The 17,270-nt window shown below is 35.2% G+C and overlaps 1 protein-coding gene across 1 annotated transcript in view; it reads left to right on the top strand.

Annotated features, from left to right (window-relative positions):
- The first annotated feature begins 5,209 nt into the window (after window positions 1-5,209).
- The window catches only part of LOC102808614 (bifunctional purine biosynthesis protein ATIC-like), a 32,287-nt gene continuing 20,226 nt past the window's right edge, over window positions 5,210-17,270 (top strand). The window contains exons 1-5 of the mRNA XM_085494469.1: window positions 5,210-5,216; window positions 7,689-7,815; window positions 9,413-9,489; window positions 13,776-13,842; window positions 14,100-14,188. Of these exons, the coding sequence (XP_085350595.1) occupies window positions 5,210-5,216; window positions 7,689-7,815; window positions 9,413-9,489; window positions 13,776-13,842; window positions 14,100-14,188 (367 nt within the window). The remainder of the gene's footprint in view (window positions 5,217-7,688; window positions 7,816-9,412; window positions 9,490-13,775; window positions 13,843-14,099; window positions 14,189-17,270) is intronic.

The raw sequence follows: 17,270 nt of genomic DNA, 5'->3' as shown, positions 1-17,270 counted from the left end.
ATGACCATATATGGTTATCTGTTATTTTAATCAAATCTCTTGTTCACTGTTGTCATAATGACACAGGATTCATCTTCCTAACTGCAACAGTGTTTGAGATATAACGATTACGCATATTAATGAGCTCACGTGACTATATATGGTCATCTGTTATTTTAATCAAATCTTTTGTTCAATGTTGTCATAATAACACAGGATTCCACTTCCTAACTGCAATAGTGTTTGAGATATGACAGTTATGCATATTAATGAGCTCACATGACCATATATGGTCATTTGTTATTTTAATCGAATCTCTTGTTCACTGTTGTCATAATGACACAGGATTCATCTTCCTAACTGCAACAGTGTTTGAGATATAACGATTATGCATAATAATTAGCTCACATGACCATGTATGGCCATCTGTTATTTTAATCAAATCTTTTGTTCAATGTTGTTATAATAACACAGGATTCCACTTCCTAACTGCAACAGTGTTTGAGATATGACAGTTATGCATATTAATGAGCTCACATGACCATATATGGTCATTTGTTATTTTAATCGAATCTCTTGTTCAAGTTTGTCATAATAACACAGGATTCATCATCCTAACTACAACAGTGCTTGAGTTATAACAGATATGCATATTAATGAGGTTAGAAGCCCCCACCCCATGGGTGCCCAGCCACGTGGCCTAACAGTGTGCTATTGGGGCAAAATGATGCATCTGATGACACAAATGCACATACAAAATTTGAAAGAAATCAGACTAATACAAAACATGTAGTTGCATAATTTCTATTTTCACAAAATCCAAGATGGCGGCCAAACCACGTGACTGATCAAAATAATATTATTTTTCTCGTATGCAGCTAAGGCCAGGCATGGTAAATATAAAAACATCTAGTAGATTGGTTGAATCGTCTCTGAGAAACAAATACCCAAACTTTTGGTAAATTTTGCTTAAAATCCAAAATGGCGGCCAAACCATGTGACTGATCTGAATTTTTGTTTAGGTTTCTGAAAGGGCTTGATACACAGATGCCATGAAGCAAAATTGAAAATATTCCCTCAAGTGTTGCCAGAGTAAAAAACTACTTCCTGTTTAGAAGAAATCCAAAATGGTGGCCAAACCACGTGACCAATCGTAAACATTTTATCAAACATAAATGGGATTCATATATAGAAGCTAAATACTACATATGAGAGCATTCTGCTTGGTGGTTCTGAAGAAGAAGATTTTTTAGTAGTTTTTGCCGTTTTTAGGAAAAACAAAATGGCGGGAAAAGTCACATGACCGCTAAAGTTTTTATTGCTGATATTTATTACACATGAGTTGTACTATATACCATAAAAAAATCTAGACGCCTAGACCCTCAGAAAGTGGTCAAACAGCCACTTCCGGTTTTATTTCAATCCATTATGGCTGCCAAACTAATTGTCCAATCGAAATTCTGAAAGCATGTTGCACCAGTTCACATTATGGACTATCAGTATAGAGCATTATCAGATCATTCTGTTCAGCGGTTTTCTCAAACGGCTTGACGAAAAAGTTACGGAAGAAAGAAAGAAGAAAGAAAGAAGAAAAAACCGGACGATAATAATAGGGGCCTCGCCCTTCAGGCTTGGGCCCCTAAGAAGAAAAAACTGAACAATAAGAATAGGGGCCACGCCCTACAGGCTTGGGCCCCTAAATATTTGTCCGCACATTTATTCTCTCAATTTAACAACTTGTAATGGTGTAAAATAATTAAACGAGAGCTGTCTACACCAAAATAAGTCTAAAATATTTGTCCGCACATTTATTCTCTCAATTTAACAACTTGTAATTGTGGGAATTAATCAAACGAGAGCTGTCTACACCAAAATAAGTCTAAAATATTTGTCCGCACACTTATTCTCTCAACCTTGTAGAGGTGGAAATTAATTAAACAACAGGTATTTACTCACAAATATAATGGTCAATATTTGTCCATACATTCATTCTGTCAATTTAAGAACTTGTAATTGTTGGAATTAATCAAATGAGAGTTGTCTACACCAAAATAAGTTTCAAATACTTGTCCATACATTTATTCTCTCAATGTAACAACTTGTAATGGTGTAAAATTATTAAATGAGAGTTGTCTACACCAAAATCAGTCTAAAATATTTGTCCATACATTTATTCTCTCAATTTAACAACTTGTAATGGTGTAAAATAATTAAACGAGAGCTGTCTACACCAAAATAAGTCTAAAATATTTGTCCGCACATTTAGTCTCTCAATTTAACAACATGTAATTGTGGGAATTAATCAAACGAGAGATGTCTACACAAAAATAAGTCTAAAATATTTGTCCGCACATTTATTCTCTCAATTTAACAACTTTTAATTGTGGGAATTAATCAAACGAGAGCTGTCTACACCAAAATAAGTCTAAAATATTTGTCTGCACACTTATTCTCTCAATTTAACAACTTGTAATGGTGTAAAACAATTAAACGAGAGCTGTCTACACCAAAATAAGTCTAAAATATTTGTCCACACATTTATTCTCTCAATTTAACAACTTGTAATGGTGTAAAATAATTAAACGAGAGCTGTCTACACCAAAATAAGTCTAAAATATTTGTCCACACATTTATTCTTTCAATTTAACAACCTGTAATTGTGGGAATTAATCAAACGTGAGTTGTTTACATCAAACTAAGTATTAAATATTTGTTGAGACATTTATTCTCTCAATTTAACAACTTGTAATGGTGTAAAATAATTAAACGAGAGTTGTCTACACCAAAATTAATCTCAAATATTTGTCCACACATTTATTGTCACAATTTAACCACTTGTTAATAGTGGAAATTACTTAAACGCGACTTGTTTAATCAGTTGACATCAATGCAACTTACCCGCAGACAGTGCACAACAGAGTATCATTGTTGAGCAATTATAAACAGGAACGTGTCTTGGCATTAGGTTTAGGGTCGGGTCAGGTATGGGCAACGGAATTATTAACAGGAACGTGTCTTGGCATTAGGGTTAGGGTCGGGTCAGGTATGGGCAACGCAAATGGCAAACACCCAATTGGCAAGATGTACACTAACGGGTTATGGCATGCATATAGTTTACACAAGTAAAAACACAAAATTGGCAATTTTTTGGACAATTGTAACTCAATAATAGAAATATGTTGTATTTCTATATATATATATACACTATATAGTCTTATCAAATGCAAATACATTCAGTCAATCCATTGTGGTCTTGTGGGTCAGTTCTCTACATAGTGACCAGGAGGACCTGGGTTCAATTCCCTTGCCTGCCCATCTTTTTTTCGCAAACACCATTTGGCAATAAAGCTAAATATGACAACAAATTATTTAATTTGCATGACTACCCACATAGCTCAGTTGATTTGTACTATGTCAGCAATGTGAGCGATCGCTGGTTCGAATCCAGTATGTTTAGTTAGATTTTTGAATGCTAGTGAAGACAGTGTCCTATGAATAGGACTTAAATCCTAACTCCTGTGTGAAGACACTCGTGGTCCAGTGGACAAGACAGTGCGCTGGGAACTCAAAGATCGCAAGTTCGAATCACGGAAAAGACATGAAAGACGTTAAAATCATAAACAGCGGATTCAAAAACTCAAGTCAGGAAAACAGAACACAAGAATACTACCCCACGTGGAAGCCAGCCGAAGTTGTCGAAGAACGAACACAGTCGAAGAACGAACACAGTTGACAGCTGTAGGTCACGTGCAACAACAGACACGAGGAGCATGGCTGCTCTCCAAATGGGTCCCTTCTTTTGTATTGACCCCCTAAGGATTGCTAATCCCCCTTTCTAACTCTTCCCCCAAAAATAATATATCGCCCCTTTTAAAATGTAATGACCCACAAATTAATGAATATTCATGAGCACAGAAACTGCTACGTCATGAATAAATTAGCATAATTTTGAAAAAATTGGCATAAAGTGTAGGTACTCCTTCTGGAGCTCTGCCCGACTTTTAAATGTAAAATGGATCGTTGAAATGTGTTTTCACATCATTGGCGATTCTTTTGGTGGCGTGTTCGCCGCAAATGCCATGTGTGTTGTGTTTCTGATAGTGGATTGCCAAAGTAACCGTGGCTGTATGTCTAGAGTCACCGTAGCCCTGCGTACATGGCTGTGTAGGGGTGATATTTACATTAGGCTTCTTACGCCACCCCAACACAGCCATGTGAACGGTCACAATGATTTTCTAAAACCCCACATCCCCAGCGGACGTGGCATGGAAAATTACATTTTTTTTTCAGAAACTTAACCATCCTCCATCAGTAAATGGCACCGATCGTTTCAATAACATTTAATGAATACTCGGTTTGTACCTTACGCATGTCTTGACAATTATAAAGTGGAAAAATTCACGTTTTGTCGTCAAACTCGCATTTGTCAACAAACTGTGGCAGCCATCTTGAATTACGCGTGACTTAATTCCTAAATTCCGAGTTACTATTTTTCTCACGAAATTCGATAGAGGGCGTTCTCAAAGTACCCGGATGACAGTCCGTTCAACGTTGTGGTGGGGTTGAAATTTGAGCGGCGTCTGCTGTAAGGAATATACTAGTAGTTACTGTTGCCGAAGTCTTATTTTTTACAAACGTTTTGCAAGAATTGGTCAAAATGGTTAACTGGCATTGTAATGCCCCAGACTATTCCTTGGGTTCGATTAAAAAGAAACAACAGCGAAATATCCTGAGATGAAAGGCGTAACTTTTCACACATTTCTTTCGTCCAAGAAATCAACACTTCAACGCCAGTGGATTCGAATGTGTCGTCGGGAATCTGAGTGGACGCCAAACTATATTCCCTGTTTGTTCACGGCATTTTCCATCCTGCGCCAGTATTTTTTTTAGTTCTATAACTGGAGACAGCCATCTTTCAACCGCAGTTATACATCGATTGAAAAACGAAGACTCTGTCAGCTTCCCGAGACGAGCGCAAATGAAAACATTGAGCCGGATTTGATGAAAAATTCGCTCGTTGCCGATTCCCACATCGATCTTCTTGTTCAGAATCCTTATGATGGCATTTTTTGCGAAGTTGAAGTTAAAATAACTACGGAAGGAAAAAACGTGTGTCCATTTATGATAACTGCATCTGCTGATCGCCTGGTGAATAAAATATTAAATTAAACTTACAATACACAGTTACAAACACCAGAAACTATTTTAGAGTTTGATTTAATAATAAACCATGGCTTGTAAGGATTTTCCTTCATGGATCATTGCCGAATACACTCTGCCATAATGAAATTAAATTCTGTATTCTGCACATGATGAAGCTTTACCGGAAATTATGAAGTAAGTAACCATTAATAAGTCGATATTCTTTCAGTCTGGCTGTTGTCCAGTCACTTCAATGCAACAAATATGCGAACATATCAGCTACACAAAAACAAAGTATGAAGTTTTTTTTGCCAAGTTTTTACGTTACACGGATCTACCAGAGTTATCGTCGACTCGTGTTTTACAGTACGACGACGATTGTTTGACTCTTGGCGAACATTTAACTCGTTTGCTAACTCAACAAGTTCAAACAGTTTAGCTTTACGAACATTGCTGCAAGTTATACCACGATTCTGAAGAAATTTGCGGAGTTCTGGGACTTTTTTGCTTTTCTAATCTATTGATTTACGCATGTAAGAATACAGAACTTCAATGAAAACAACCCCCGTCATTCGGGAATTTTGGATGCGCCCTCTAGCGGAATTCCGTAGAAAACTAACAACTCGAAAATTAGGAATTGATTAACGGTGATCACGTGATACAACTTTTTCTTGACGTCACAGCCGCGAAAAAGAAATCTGCATGTACTTTCATCGAATCCCGTTCAACGAACACTATAAAGAAACATGAATACAACTGTTCAATAAATATTTCATAAATTTATTATTCATTTATTGTGTATTTGTTTTGAAAATTAACATAAATAAATGATGTATTATAACTAAAATTTAATTTATTTTTATTTATTTTTAATTTTAAAAACTCATCATGCTGAGCAGTCTCCACCCATCTTTGATCACAGATGTTGTGTTGAGCTGTATATATTTGAGACACATCTGTAGCAGCTATAACCTCCATCACTAAGATTTAGTATACTTTTCTGCCAAGCATGATGGATAACAAAATAATATATTACTTTTTAAAATTAAAGTATTTTTTCTTGAAAATAACTGAAAATTTAAACATTTTAGTCAAAAACCACAACAATTATTTGTAAAACAAGTTTTATATTGATTTTCCTCATAGAAAACACGTTTTCGTCATTCAGCTCTGACGTCATAGTAAAAAAGATTTATCAATCTCGCGTGACCAAAATGGCGTCTCTGTTTATATACTTAAGTACCGTGTATACGCATTTTGGGCAATAAATAGTCTGTTTTAACATCCAAAACTCCCCTACAGTACATCAATTCAACAACCGAGTGTTCATTACAGTATGTTAAGGTGATCGACGCTGCTTTTGGTGCAAAGAGGTATGAATTCGTCCCGAAATGAGACATTTTATATGACATGTGTAGTGTTTTTGAAAATGCCTATGGTCGTTCACAGGGCTGTGTATTGGGGCGCAGATAAAGTCCCGATGAATAGGAGCGCCTCCACATTCACAGACCTGTACACAGAGCTAGAGTCACCGTGGCTATTGTCCAGTATTTGGACATCAGTCAGAGAATGAATGAATAATACAAGACATTATTGTTGAATAGTACGATGTAGAATGGGGTGCATATTTATATATATTTCCAAAATATTGAATATCTACTGGTACATGTATTGAAACAGTAGCTTTTAGCAGCGTGCATAGAATTACCTGTGGGCTGTGACTAGCTTAGTGTATATCAGGATTCCCATCACGTTGTAGAGTAGGCATTGATTACATTCAATCATCGACTGCCCAATCAAACATTGTCATGGATTAAAAGTATTTGTAATCATACTGGTAAATATTTAAAATGATTTTCAACAATGTTCCAATTTTAAACCATTACAAAACCAAACCCTTTGACTAATTCCTAATTTTTACTTTATTATATGATCATCTATACATGTTCCAAAAGCCAAAAAAATTGTATTTATTGTATTTTATGCAGGATTGTTAAAATCTGACTTTGATTCATTCCTAGTGATTGACCATGGTAGACACACCTCTACACATGTGGTATTAATAGAGTAAAAACAGTATTGTATGTTGTAATAATAATCTTTATTTTTGTCATATCCTCTATGGGACTTTGATTATAAATTACAATAAAGTATAGCAATGAAAAAATTAAATGAAATTAAAAAGAGTAGAAAACAAAGTTATTAATAAAATATAATAAATTAAAGTAAATGTTTTTATTGATTTTGAAGCATGTACTTTTTTCAAGTTGTATACTACCATTGTTTAGTATTGCAACTACATTGTATTTTTCATTTGTCAAAAAGTTTTTGAGAAGCTCATTTCTTTCTTTTTTATAAAGACGGCTTTTAAGAAGAAAGTTCTCTTCATTTTCTATTTCGTTGTACATGTTCAGTTATGGTGCTGTTGGTGGAGGGGGGATGTCATTATTGTTTAACGAGATCATTACATTATGAGGTACATGTACTGTTGCCATGGACACCTCTGCACATTTCCACTAATCAATATCATGTTATAATAATATGACACAAATACTTTCTATTAATAGCTTTACTGAGTGTGTCTGACAAGACCGGATTGGTGCCGTTTGCTAAGAAGCTGCACAACCTGGGACTAAAGTTGATTGGATCCGGTGGTACAGCGAAAGCCATCAGAGATGCTGGTATTCCAATCAGGTGATGTCTTATTTTTTGACAAAATAATATCTTGTCACATTCTAAAATACTGACAGTGTTCTCCACAATCCAAAATAGCTGGTAGGTGGTCTAATTAGCATAAATTAGCATATTAATTTGCATATCATTTACATACAACATTCTAGCATTTATGTCAGGAACTGCAATGCACACTAAATTATTTACTATTCTTTTTTTAATTTAATTGAAACATGTTACAATCTTTTGAAATACAGATTTGTCATTATATACGAAATGCAAAAAGTTTGAAATCAGTGATTTATACATTTTCAAAGTATTCTGCGTTCATGAAATGCAATTTGAGTAACGAAGAGCAAGTACAAAACATAATTGAGTTATAATGTAGAAAATATACGAGGTGATTTGTCCCCAAAGCCAAAACGGATGATTTTTCGAAACAAAACCCATAACATTTTTAATTGTGGCGACAGTACGATACGATACGGTACGGTACGATAGATTTTCGCATGTACGGTCACAATACGTTGCGTTTTCACATGTTGTTTTGGAATTCAAGAAAAAATGCTAGCTATCGGCAAAATAAAAGAATCTGCGATGTTCTCGAAAGATTCGACATAAAAAATCGTTAAATTGAAAAAAGTATGTGGAATAGATAATTAAATATGCATTAAATTACAAATACTCGTGGTAAACTAATCCGGCAGCCATGTTTGATGTTTTTTACCGCTTTTCAAATTAAGTACACCCAGAATGCGCTGTTCCCTTATGCAACTTAGATACCAAATCGTTACAGCGCCAACAGCGGTGGGTGGCCGACGGTTGCTGAATGGGGTAGGTCAAAAGGTCATCAGTTTGAATGAAAAATCGAACGAACATTGTAAGTATGCCTTGAATTTAAATTTTTGTTCGAGTTTACCTGCAGTCTGCTAGTATATTTGTTTATTTCCGTGTATATACATTTCGTTCGTATTTACTTCCTTCTTTCATGATCGGAAGACGATTATTATAAATACAGCTGTAAATTGAAACCACTGTAGTTGCGTATTTATTGTGAGCAATAAGTGGCAACAGTGTCGGGCGACAATGAATTCAGGCGATTGACACATTGTCATGAATACACTTGATAACTGCTTGCAGACTTCCAGTGGTTATTGTTTATGTTTGGACTCTTGAAACAATAGCAAAATAAAGGGTTGGGCAACTACTCTTTTGTTTAGGCTTGGGAAGAACAATGCAAGCTTTTTACAAATAATTTCAGCTGGATGTACGTTGGTGGACGAGTGATGAGAGTAACTAAGCGGCCGTAAAAATTGAAACCCCTTGTGGAGAACACTGACTGACATGCATTATAAGTTGGGACTTTAGGGAATTTAGTTTTAACTTTCACAATCAACAGAACAAAAATTGTAATGAGAATCTCATAAAAAAATGTTTACAGCGGATGCGAGATATTAAATACCCCAAACTTCCGCACCTGGTAGACAATCAATGAGGGACTTCGCAACATCCCCAGACACTTTCCTAGATACTCTAATGACTGTTGTACACGCAATAAAGTTACATACCCGCTCAATAATAATAATTTTTAATTTTATTTCTTGTTCTTGTATTACAGTGATGTGTCTGATGTAACTGGTGCACCTGAAATGTTGGGAGGTAGAGTTAAGACGTTGCATCCAGCTCTACATGGAGGTATGACAGTAAATGATAATTTCATTAGATTTTGTGATAACGGAAAACAGCAGCTGTTGTTGTGATGTCTGTGTGTTGTACTCAAATGTCAGGTGATTATGGGGTAAACCACATCACCAATATTAAATGCGTTATGTCACATTAGAACACTTTCCTGTGTTTACATTGGACACAGAAATGTATACATGTAAACCACATCACCAATATTAAATATGTTATGTCACATTAGAACACTCTCCTGTGTTTACATTGGACACAGAAATGTATACATGTAAACCACATCACCAATATTAAATACGTTATGTCACATTAGAACACTTTCCTGTGTTTACATTGGACACAGAAATGTATACATGTAAACCACATCACCAATATTAAATATGTTATGTCACATTAGAACACTTTCCTGTGTTTACATTGGACACAGAAATGTATACATGTAACTCGTAATAAAACCATAATCCTGTCACTGTTCACAAATGTTCACACAGAGAAAAACAATTTTCATCAGCATTTTTTTGCTATCATCTTTTAGTAAATTACATTTACATTTACATTTACATGCTTATTCACGTTGTCTTGTTTACAAGTGTCAGCCTCGTCTAGCACATCTTTAAAACAATAACATGTATTGATCGAAAGGTAATCCCGCCTTTGTACATAGTTAGCCTTACTAAAACAGTGATTAAAACGGAAGTCTACAAGAAGTTACCAAGTCTACCAAAGGTGCGGAGCTGGCAAACCCAAAATACTAGGGTAGTAATAATTTGCCCATTGCGTCGGGATGATCTATCCCGAGTTGCTGCACTGCGGTTAATTGCGTTTTTACTACTTCATCGCCAGTGACACTAATTACCAAGAATTAAAAAAACAAGTGAAATTAAGTCGCATTGTAAAGAAAATCGGAGTAAAAATTATTCAACTGCAGAGAGATGGACGAGGAAAAAACGAACCCTGACCTCATTCATAGAAATACCTCATTCATAGTGCGTCATTACCGAGGAACGCCACCCTAAGGCGACATAACACATGTAGTGACATCACAACCGATGCATGCTGGGTTACAATGGAGATTCTGATTGAGGTAACAAAGATGGCGGCGCAGAGTGCACGTTTTTCCGCGATGTTTAAAAACAACATTTCGTTGGTGATTCTGATGTAATTTCTAAGTTAATCATCAATGAATCGTTTTAATTAAGCAAACATTCTAAGTTTGTGTATTTTTAAACAAAAAAGTCAGGGATCGATGATCGCAACAGCAGCGGTGAATACCCGTTCAACGTAATGCCGTAACTGACAATGTTACGTGATCGTAGCGTTACACAAATAATAGGCAGATCAATGAAAAATCGCTGACTTTAGTTTTGAAATGCCGTTGTAGAAAAAAATGTCATTATTGATTTATTAATTTCTTCATATTTTGATAACCTGCAATCTTGCAGATTGTATGAACTGGCAGTAACATTGGCACTAAAACTGACTGTACTTGTACACACAATAATGACGAACCAGTTACCTCCATGGATAAACAATATATTCACTGACTGGCTATAAGTATTTCCATTTCTTTTCTGTTCTATTTCAAACATTATTTGACTTGATGCACAAATAAAACACAATGAATTTAAATGATATAAAATATGAGATATGTATCTCTTCTTTATTGCAGTTATAATGTTTGTTGGAGAAACTAATTATTATGCAAACAAAATTATGCAAATAAGATGTATTGTTATGTAAATTAGCCGCGATGCTTGGCTTAGAGTCTGGGGAGAACACTGATTAAATATGTTATGTCACATTAGAACACTTTCCTGTGTTTACATTGAACACAGAAATGTATACATGTAACTCGTAATAAAACCATAATCCTGTCACTGATCACAAATGTTCATACATAGAAAAACAATTTTCATCAGCATTTTTTGCTATCATCTTTAGCTCCGCTGTCGACTTTGTTGAGCTGGAGCTTATCATATGAGTGATTGTCCCTCGTCTTCCGTGTCAATGTTTTACTTTTTCGACTTCTTCTTGAAAACTACAAGCCTGAATGCTTTGATACTTGGTGTATATGTACCTTGGGTAGACCTCTCTCATATTTGTTCATTTCATGTTGATATCTTCAATTCTCTAATTTTGGTGAATATTTTTGGTAAAAGTAATATTTTCGACTTCTTGTTAAAAACTGTAAGTCCGATTGCTTTGATATTACATATATAGGTACTACATGTGGACCTCTTTCAGATTTGTTCATTTCGTGATGATATCTTCAATTCTCTAATTTTGGTGAATATTTTTGTAATTTTTGGTAAAAAGTGATATTTTCGACTTCTTGTTAAAAACCAATAGTTCAATTGCTTTGATATTACATATATAGATACTACATGTAGACCTTTCTCAGATTTGTTCATTTCGTGATGATATCTTTGATTCTTTAATTTTGGTGAATATTTTTGTCACTTTTGGTAAAAAGTGATATTTTCGACTTATTGTTAAAAACTGTATGTCCGATTGCTTTGATATTACATATATAGGTACTACATGTGGACCTCTCTCAGATTTGTTCATTTTGTGATGATATCTTCAATTCTCTAATTTTGGTGAATATTTTCGTAATTTTTGGTAAAAAGTTATATTTTATTTTTATATTTTATAAAAACCAAAAGTTCAATTGCTTTGATATTACATATATAGATACTACATGTACATATTGTTCATTTTCTAATGATGTCTTCAGTTCTTTAATTGAAATGTGCATTGCTAACAGTGGAGCTATCTCAGCCGATAGGCTGCTTGTTTAGTAAATTACATTTATTAGTACAAACAGAAAAATCATTCTGCAAGGTATGGACTGGAGCAGTACTGACTCGCAACGACCTCTGCTGTGTTTTGGTCAATAAACGTGCTTTGTTGTATTCAAATAACCTCATTAATATTCATAGTTTAAATTTTGATGGCATAACACCTGTAGAAATCAGAGAACACTATTGGCTTTAGTTAACATGGAATGTAAAATTTCTCATTATTTATGTTCTGTTCTTAGATTATTATTAGTCCCCGTTCGGACGAAGTCCGAAAACAGGGGACTTATAATTCGGTCTCCGTCCGTCCGTGTGTCCGTGCGTCCGTCCGGAGTCATATCTCAGAATCTTTTGGACCGATTCCGTTCATTCTTTGCATGTGCCTCGTACTTTATGTGGGACATATGCACATGCAGTGGTTTAGCGATTCGATTCAAAATGGCCGACTGGCAGCCATCTTTTTTTTTGAAAATGTTGTATTTTGGACATGCTTTGTCAGTTTTCATTCAAACTTGGTACATAGATTATACATGTTAGGATACATGTCCATGATGATTTATTTAACAATCGGATCAAAGATGGCCGACTGGCAGCCATCTTGTTTTTTGAAAATGTCATATTTTGGACATGCTTTGTCAGTTTTCATTCAAATTTAGTACATAGATCATACATGTTAGGATACATGTCCCCGACCATCCGTGAGTTCCTGAGTCTGTCCATCCGACCGTCCGTGTGTCCGTCTGTCCGTGCGTCAGTCTATCCAACATCATATTTCAGAATCCTGTGGACCGATTCCATTCATTCTTTGCATGTGCCTAGTACCTTATGTGGGACATATGCACATGCAGTGGTTTAGTGATTCGATTCAAAATGGCCGACTGGCAGCCATCTTGTTTTTTGAAAATGTTGTATTTTGGACATGCTTTTTCAGTTGTCATTCAAACTTGGTACATAGATTCTACATGTTAGGATACATGTCCATGACGATTTATTTTGCAATTGGATCAAAGATGGTCGACTGGCAGGCATCTTGTTTTTGTTTTTTATGCGGTATCTTGGACGTGCTCTGTCAGTTTTCATTCAAATTTGGCACATACATGTACTTTATACAGGTTAGGATGCATGTCCATGACAATTTGTTTCAAAATCTTGTCAAGGATGGCTGATTGACAGCCATCTGACTTTTTGGCCTTACTACTATAATTCCACAATTTATGTATCATTTTCATTCGTATTTGGCACATACATCATACATATCAGTGTGTTTCATAATCAGATCAAAGATGGCTGAATAACGGCAGTTTTTATTTTGGCCATATTACTATGACACGAAACACGTGTTTTGATGTAAATAAACAATCTGTTGTATACGCCACTTGGAACTCAAGTTTTAAGGACACGCTCTCCGCTTTAATATGACGAGCACAAAGAGAACTTAACGGGGACTGTGTCATTTTCAATGACTTGTGTGTTATGTTTTTGCAGGCATTTTGGCACGTAATTCAGAAAGTGACCGTGCTGACATGGAAAAACAAGATTTTAAATACATCAAGTAAGTTATGACAGAATACCAAACGCTTATACAAAAATGCATCTCATTGGTCCATCAATCCTTCATACCTACCAGCTAACCAATTACAGAACACCTTTCTATTTGCTCTCATTGCTCATTCAATCCTTCATACCTACCAGCTAACCAATTACAGAACACCTTTTTATTTGCTCTCATTCACAATTTGATTTGAACGTTGACTGTTAAATATTATAAATATCTATTTGTCTCATTACCATTATGCTGTTTACCTGTAGGTTGGTTGCTTGTAATTTGTATCCATTTGTAAACACTGTATCAAAAGAAAGTGTGACTGTAGCAGAAGCTGTGGAACAAATTGATATTGGTAAGTAAAGAAGTGATGGTAGTTTAGCTAATATGACTCAGTATACCAGGCAATGTAAATGTATATAAACATGGGTATATAAATGGCATGTGTGGGTATACTTCACATGGGTAGGTATACTAGGCAATGTAAATGTATATAAATATGGGTATATAAATGGCATGTGTGGGTATACTTCACATGGGTGGGTATACTAGGCAATGTAAATGTATATAAATATGGGTATATAAATGGCATGTGTGGGTATACTTCACATGGGTGTGTATACTAGGCAATGTAAATGTATATAAATATGGGTATATAAATGGCATGTGTGGGTATACTTCACATGGGTGGGTATACTAGGCAATGTAAATGTATATAAATATGGGTATATAAATGGCATGTGTGGGTATACTTCACACGGGTGGATATATTAGGCAATGTAAATGTATATAAATATGGGTATATGGCATGTGTGGGTATACTTCACATGGGTAGGTATACTAGGCAATGTAAATGTATATAAATATGGGTATATAAATGGCATGTGTGGGTATACTTCACATGGGTAGGTATACTAGGCAATGTAAATGTATATAAATATGGGTATATAAATGGCATGTGTGGGTATACTTCACATGGGTGGGTATACTAGGCAATGTAAATGTATATAAATATGGGTATATAAATGGCATGTGTGGGTATACTTCACATGGGTGGGTATACTAGGCAATGTAAATGTATATAAATATGGGTATATAAATGGCATGTGTGGGTATACTTCACATGGGTGTGTATACTAGGCAATGTAAATGTATATAAATATGGGTATATAAATGGCATGTGTGGGTATACTTCACATGGGTGGGTATACTAGGCAATGTAAATGTATATAAATGGCATGTGTGGGTATACTTCACATGGGTGGGTATACTAGGCAATGTAAATGTATATAAATATGGGTATATAAATGGCATGTGTGGGTATACCTCACATGGGTGGGTATACTAGGCAATGTAAATGTATATAAATATGGGTATATAAATGGCATGTGTGGGTATACTTCACATGGGTGGGTATACTAGGCAATGTAAATGTATATAAATATGGGTATATAAATGGCATGTGTGGGTATACTTCACACAGGTGGATATATTAGGCAATGTAAATGTATATAAATATGGGTATATGGCATGTGTGGGTATACTTCACATGGGTAGGTATACTAGGCAATGTAAATGTATATAAATATGGGTATATAAATGGCATGTGTGGGTATACTTCACATGGGTGGGTATACTAGGCAATGTAAATGTATACAAATATGGGTATATAAATGGCATGTGTGGGTATACTTCACACGGGTGGATATATTAGGCAATGTAAATGTATATAAATATGGGTATATGGCATGTGTGGGTATACTTCACATGGGTAGGTATACTAGGCAATGTAAATGTATATAAATATGGGTATATAAATGGCATGTGTGGGTATACTTAACATGGGTAGGTATACTAGGCAATGTAAATGTATATAAATACGGGTATATAAATGGCATGTGTGGGTATACTTAACATGGGTAGGTATACTAGGCAATGTAAATGTATATAAATACGGGTATATAAATGGCATGTGTGGGTATACTTCACATGGGTGGGTATACTAGGCAATGTAAATGTATATAAATATGGGTATATACATGGCATGTGTGGGTATACTTCACATGGGTGGGTATACTAGGCAATGTAAATGTATATAAATATGGGTATATAAATGGCATGTGTGGGTATACTTCACATGGGTGGGTATACTAGGCAATGTAAATGTATATAAATATGGGTATATAAATGGCGTGTGTGGGTATACTTCACATGGGTGGGTATACTAGGCAATGTAAATGAATATAAATATGGGTATATAAATGGCATGTGTGGGTATACTTCACATGGGTAGGTATACTAGGCAATGTAAATGTATATAAATATAGGTATATAAATGGCATGTGTGGGTATACTTCACATGGGTAGGTATACTAGGCAATGTAAATGTATATAAATATAGGTATATAAATGGCATGTGTGGGTATACTTCACATGGGTGTGTATACTAGGCACAGTGTAAATGTATATACATATGGGTATATAAATGGCATGTGTGGGTATACTTCACATGGGTGGGTATACTAGGCAATGTAAATGTATATAAATATGGGTATATAAATGGCATGTGTGGGTATACCTCACATGGGTGGGTATACTAGGCAATGTAAATGTATATAAATATGGGTATATAAATGGCATGTGTGGGTATACCTCACATAGGTGGGTATACTAGGCAATGTAAATGTATATACATATGGGTATATAAATGGCATGTGTGGGTATACTTCACATGGGTGGGTATACTAGGCAATGTAAATGTATATACATATGGGTATATAAATGGCATGTGTGGGTATACTTAACATGGGTAGGTATACTAGGCAATGTAAATGTATATAAATACGGGTATATAAATGGCATGTGTGGGTATACTTCACATGGGTGGGTATACTAGGCAATGTAAATGTATATAAATATGGGTATATACATGGCATGTGTGGGTATACTTCACATGGGTGGGTATACTAGGCAATGTAAATGTATATAAATATGGGTATATAAATGGCATGTGTGGGTATACTTCACATGGGTGGGTATACTAGGCAATGTAAATGTATATAAATATGGGTATATAAATGGCATGTGTGGGTATACTTCACATGGGTGGGTATACTAGGCAATGTAAATGAATATAAATATGGGTATATAAATGGCATGTGTGGGTATACTTCACATGGGTAGGTATACTAGGCAATGTAAATGTATATAAATATAGGTATATAAATGGCATGTGTGGGTATACTTCACATGGGTAGGTATACTAGGCAATGTAAATGTATATAAATATAGGTATATAAATGGCATGTGTGGGTATACTTCACATGGGTGTGTATACTAGGCACAGTGTAAATGTATATACATATGGGTATATAAATGGCATGTGTGGGTATACTTCACATGGGTGGGTATACTAGGCAATGTAAATGTATATAAAT

This window comes from Saccoglossus kowalevskii, chromosome 20 (assembly GCF_978046115.1).
Source record: "Saccoglossus kowalevskii chromosome 20, keSacKowa6.1, whole genome shotgun sequence".
NCBI classification, from domain to species: domain Eukaryota; kingdom Metazoa; phylum Hemichordata; class Enteropneusta; family Harrimaniidae; genus Saccoglossus; species Saccoglossus kowalevskii.
This window is presented reverse-complemented; position numbering and strand designations above follow the sequence as displayed.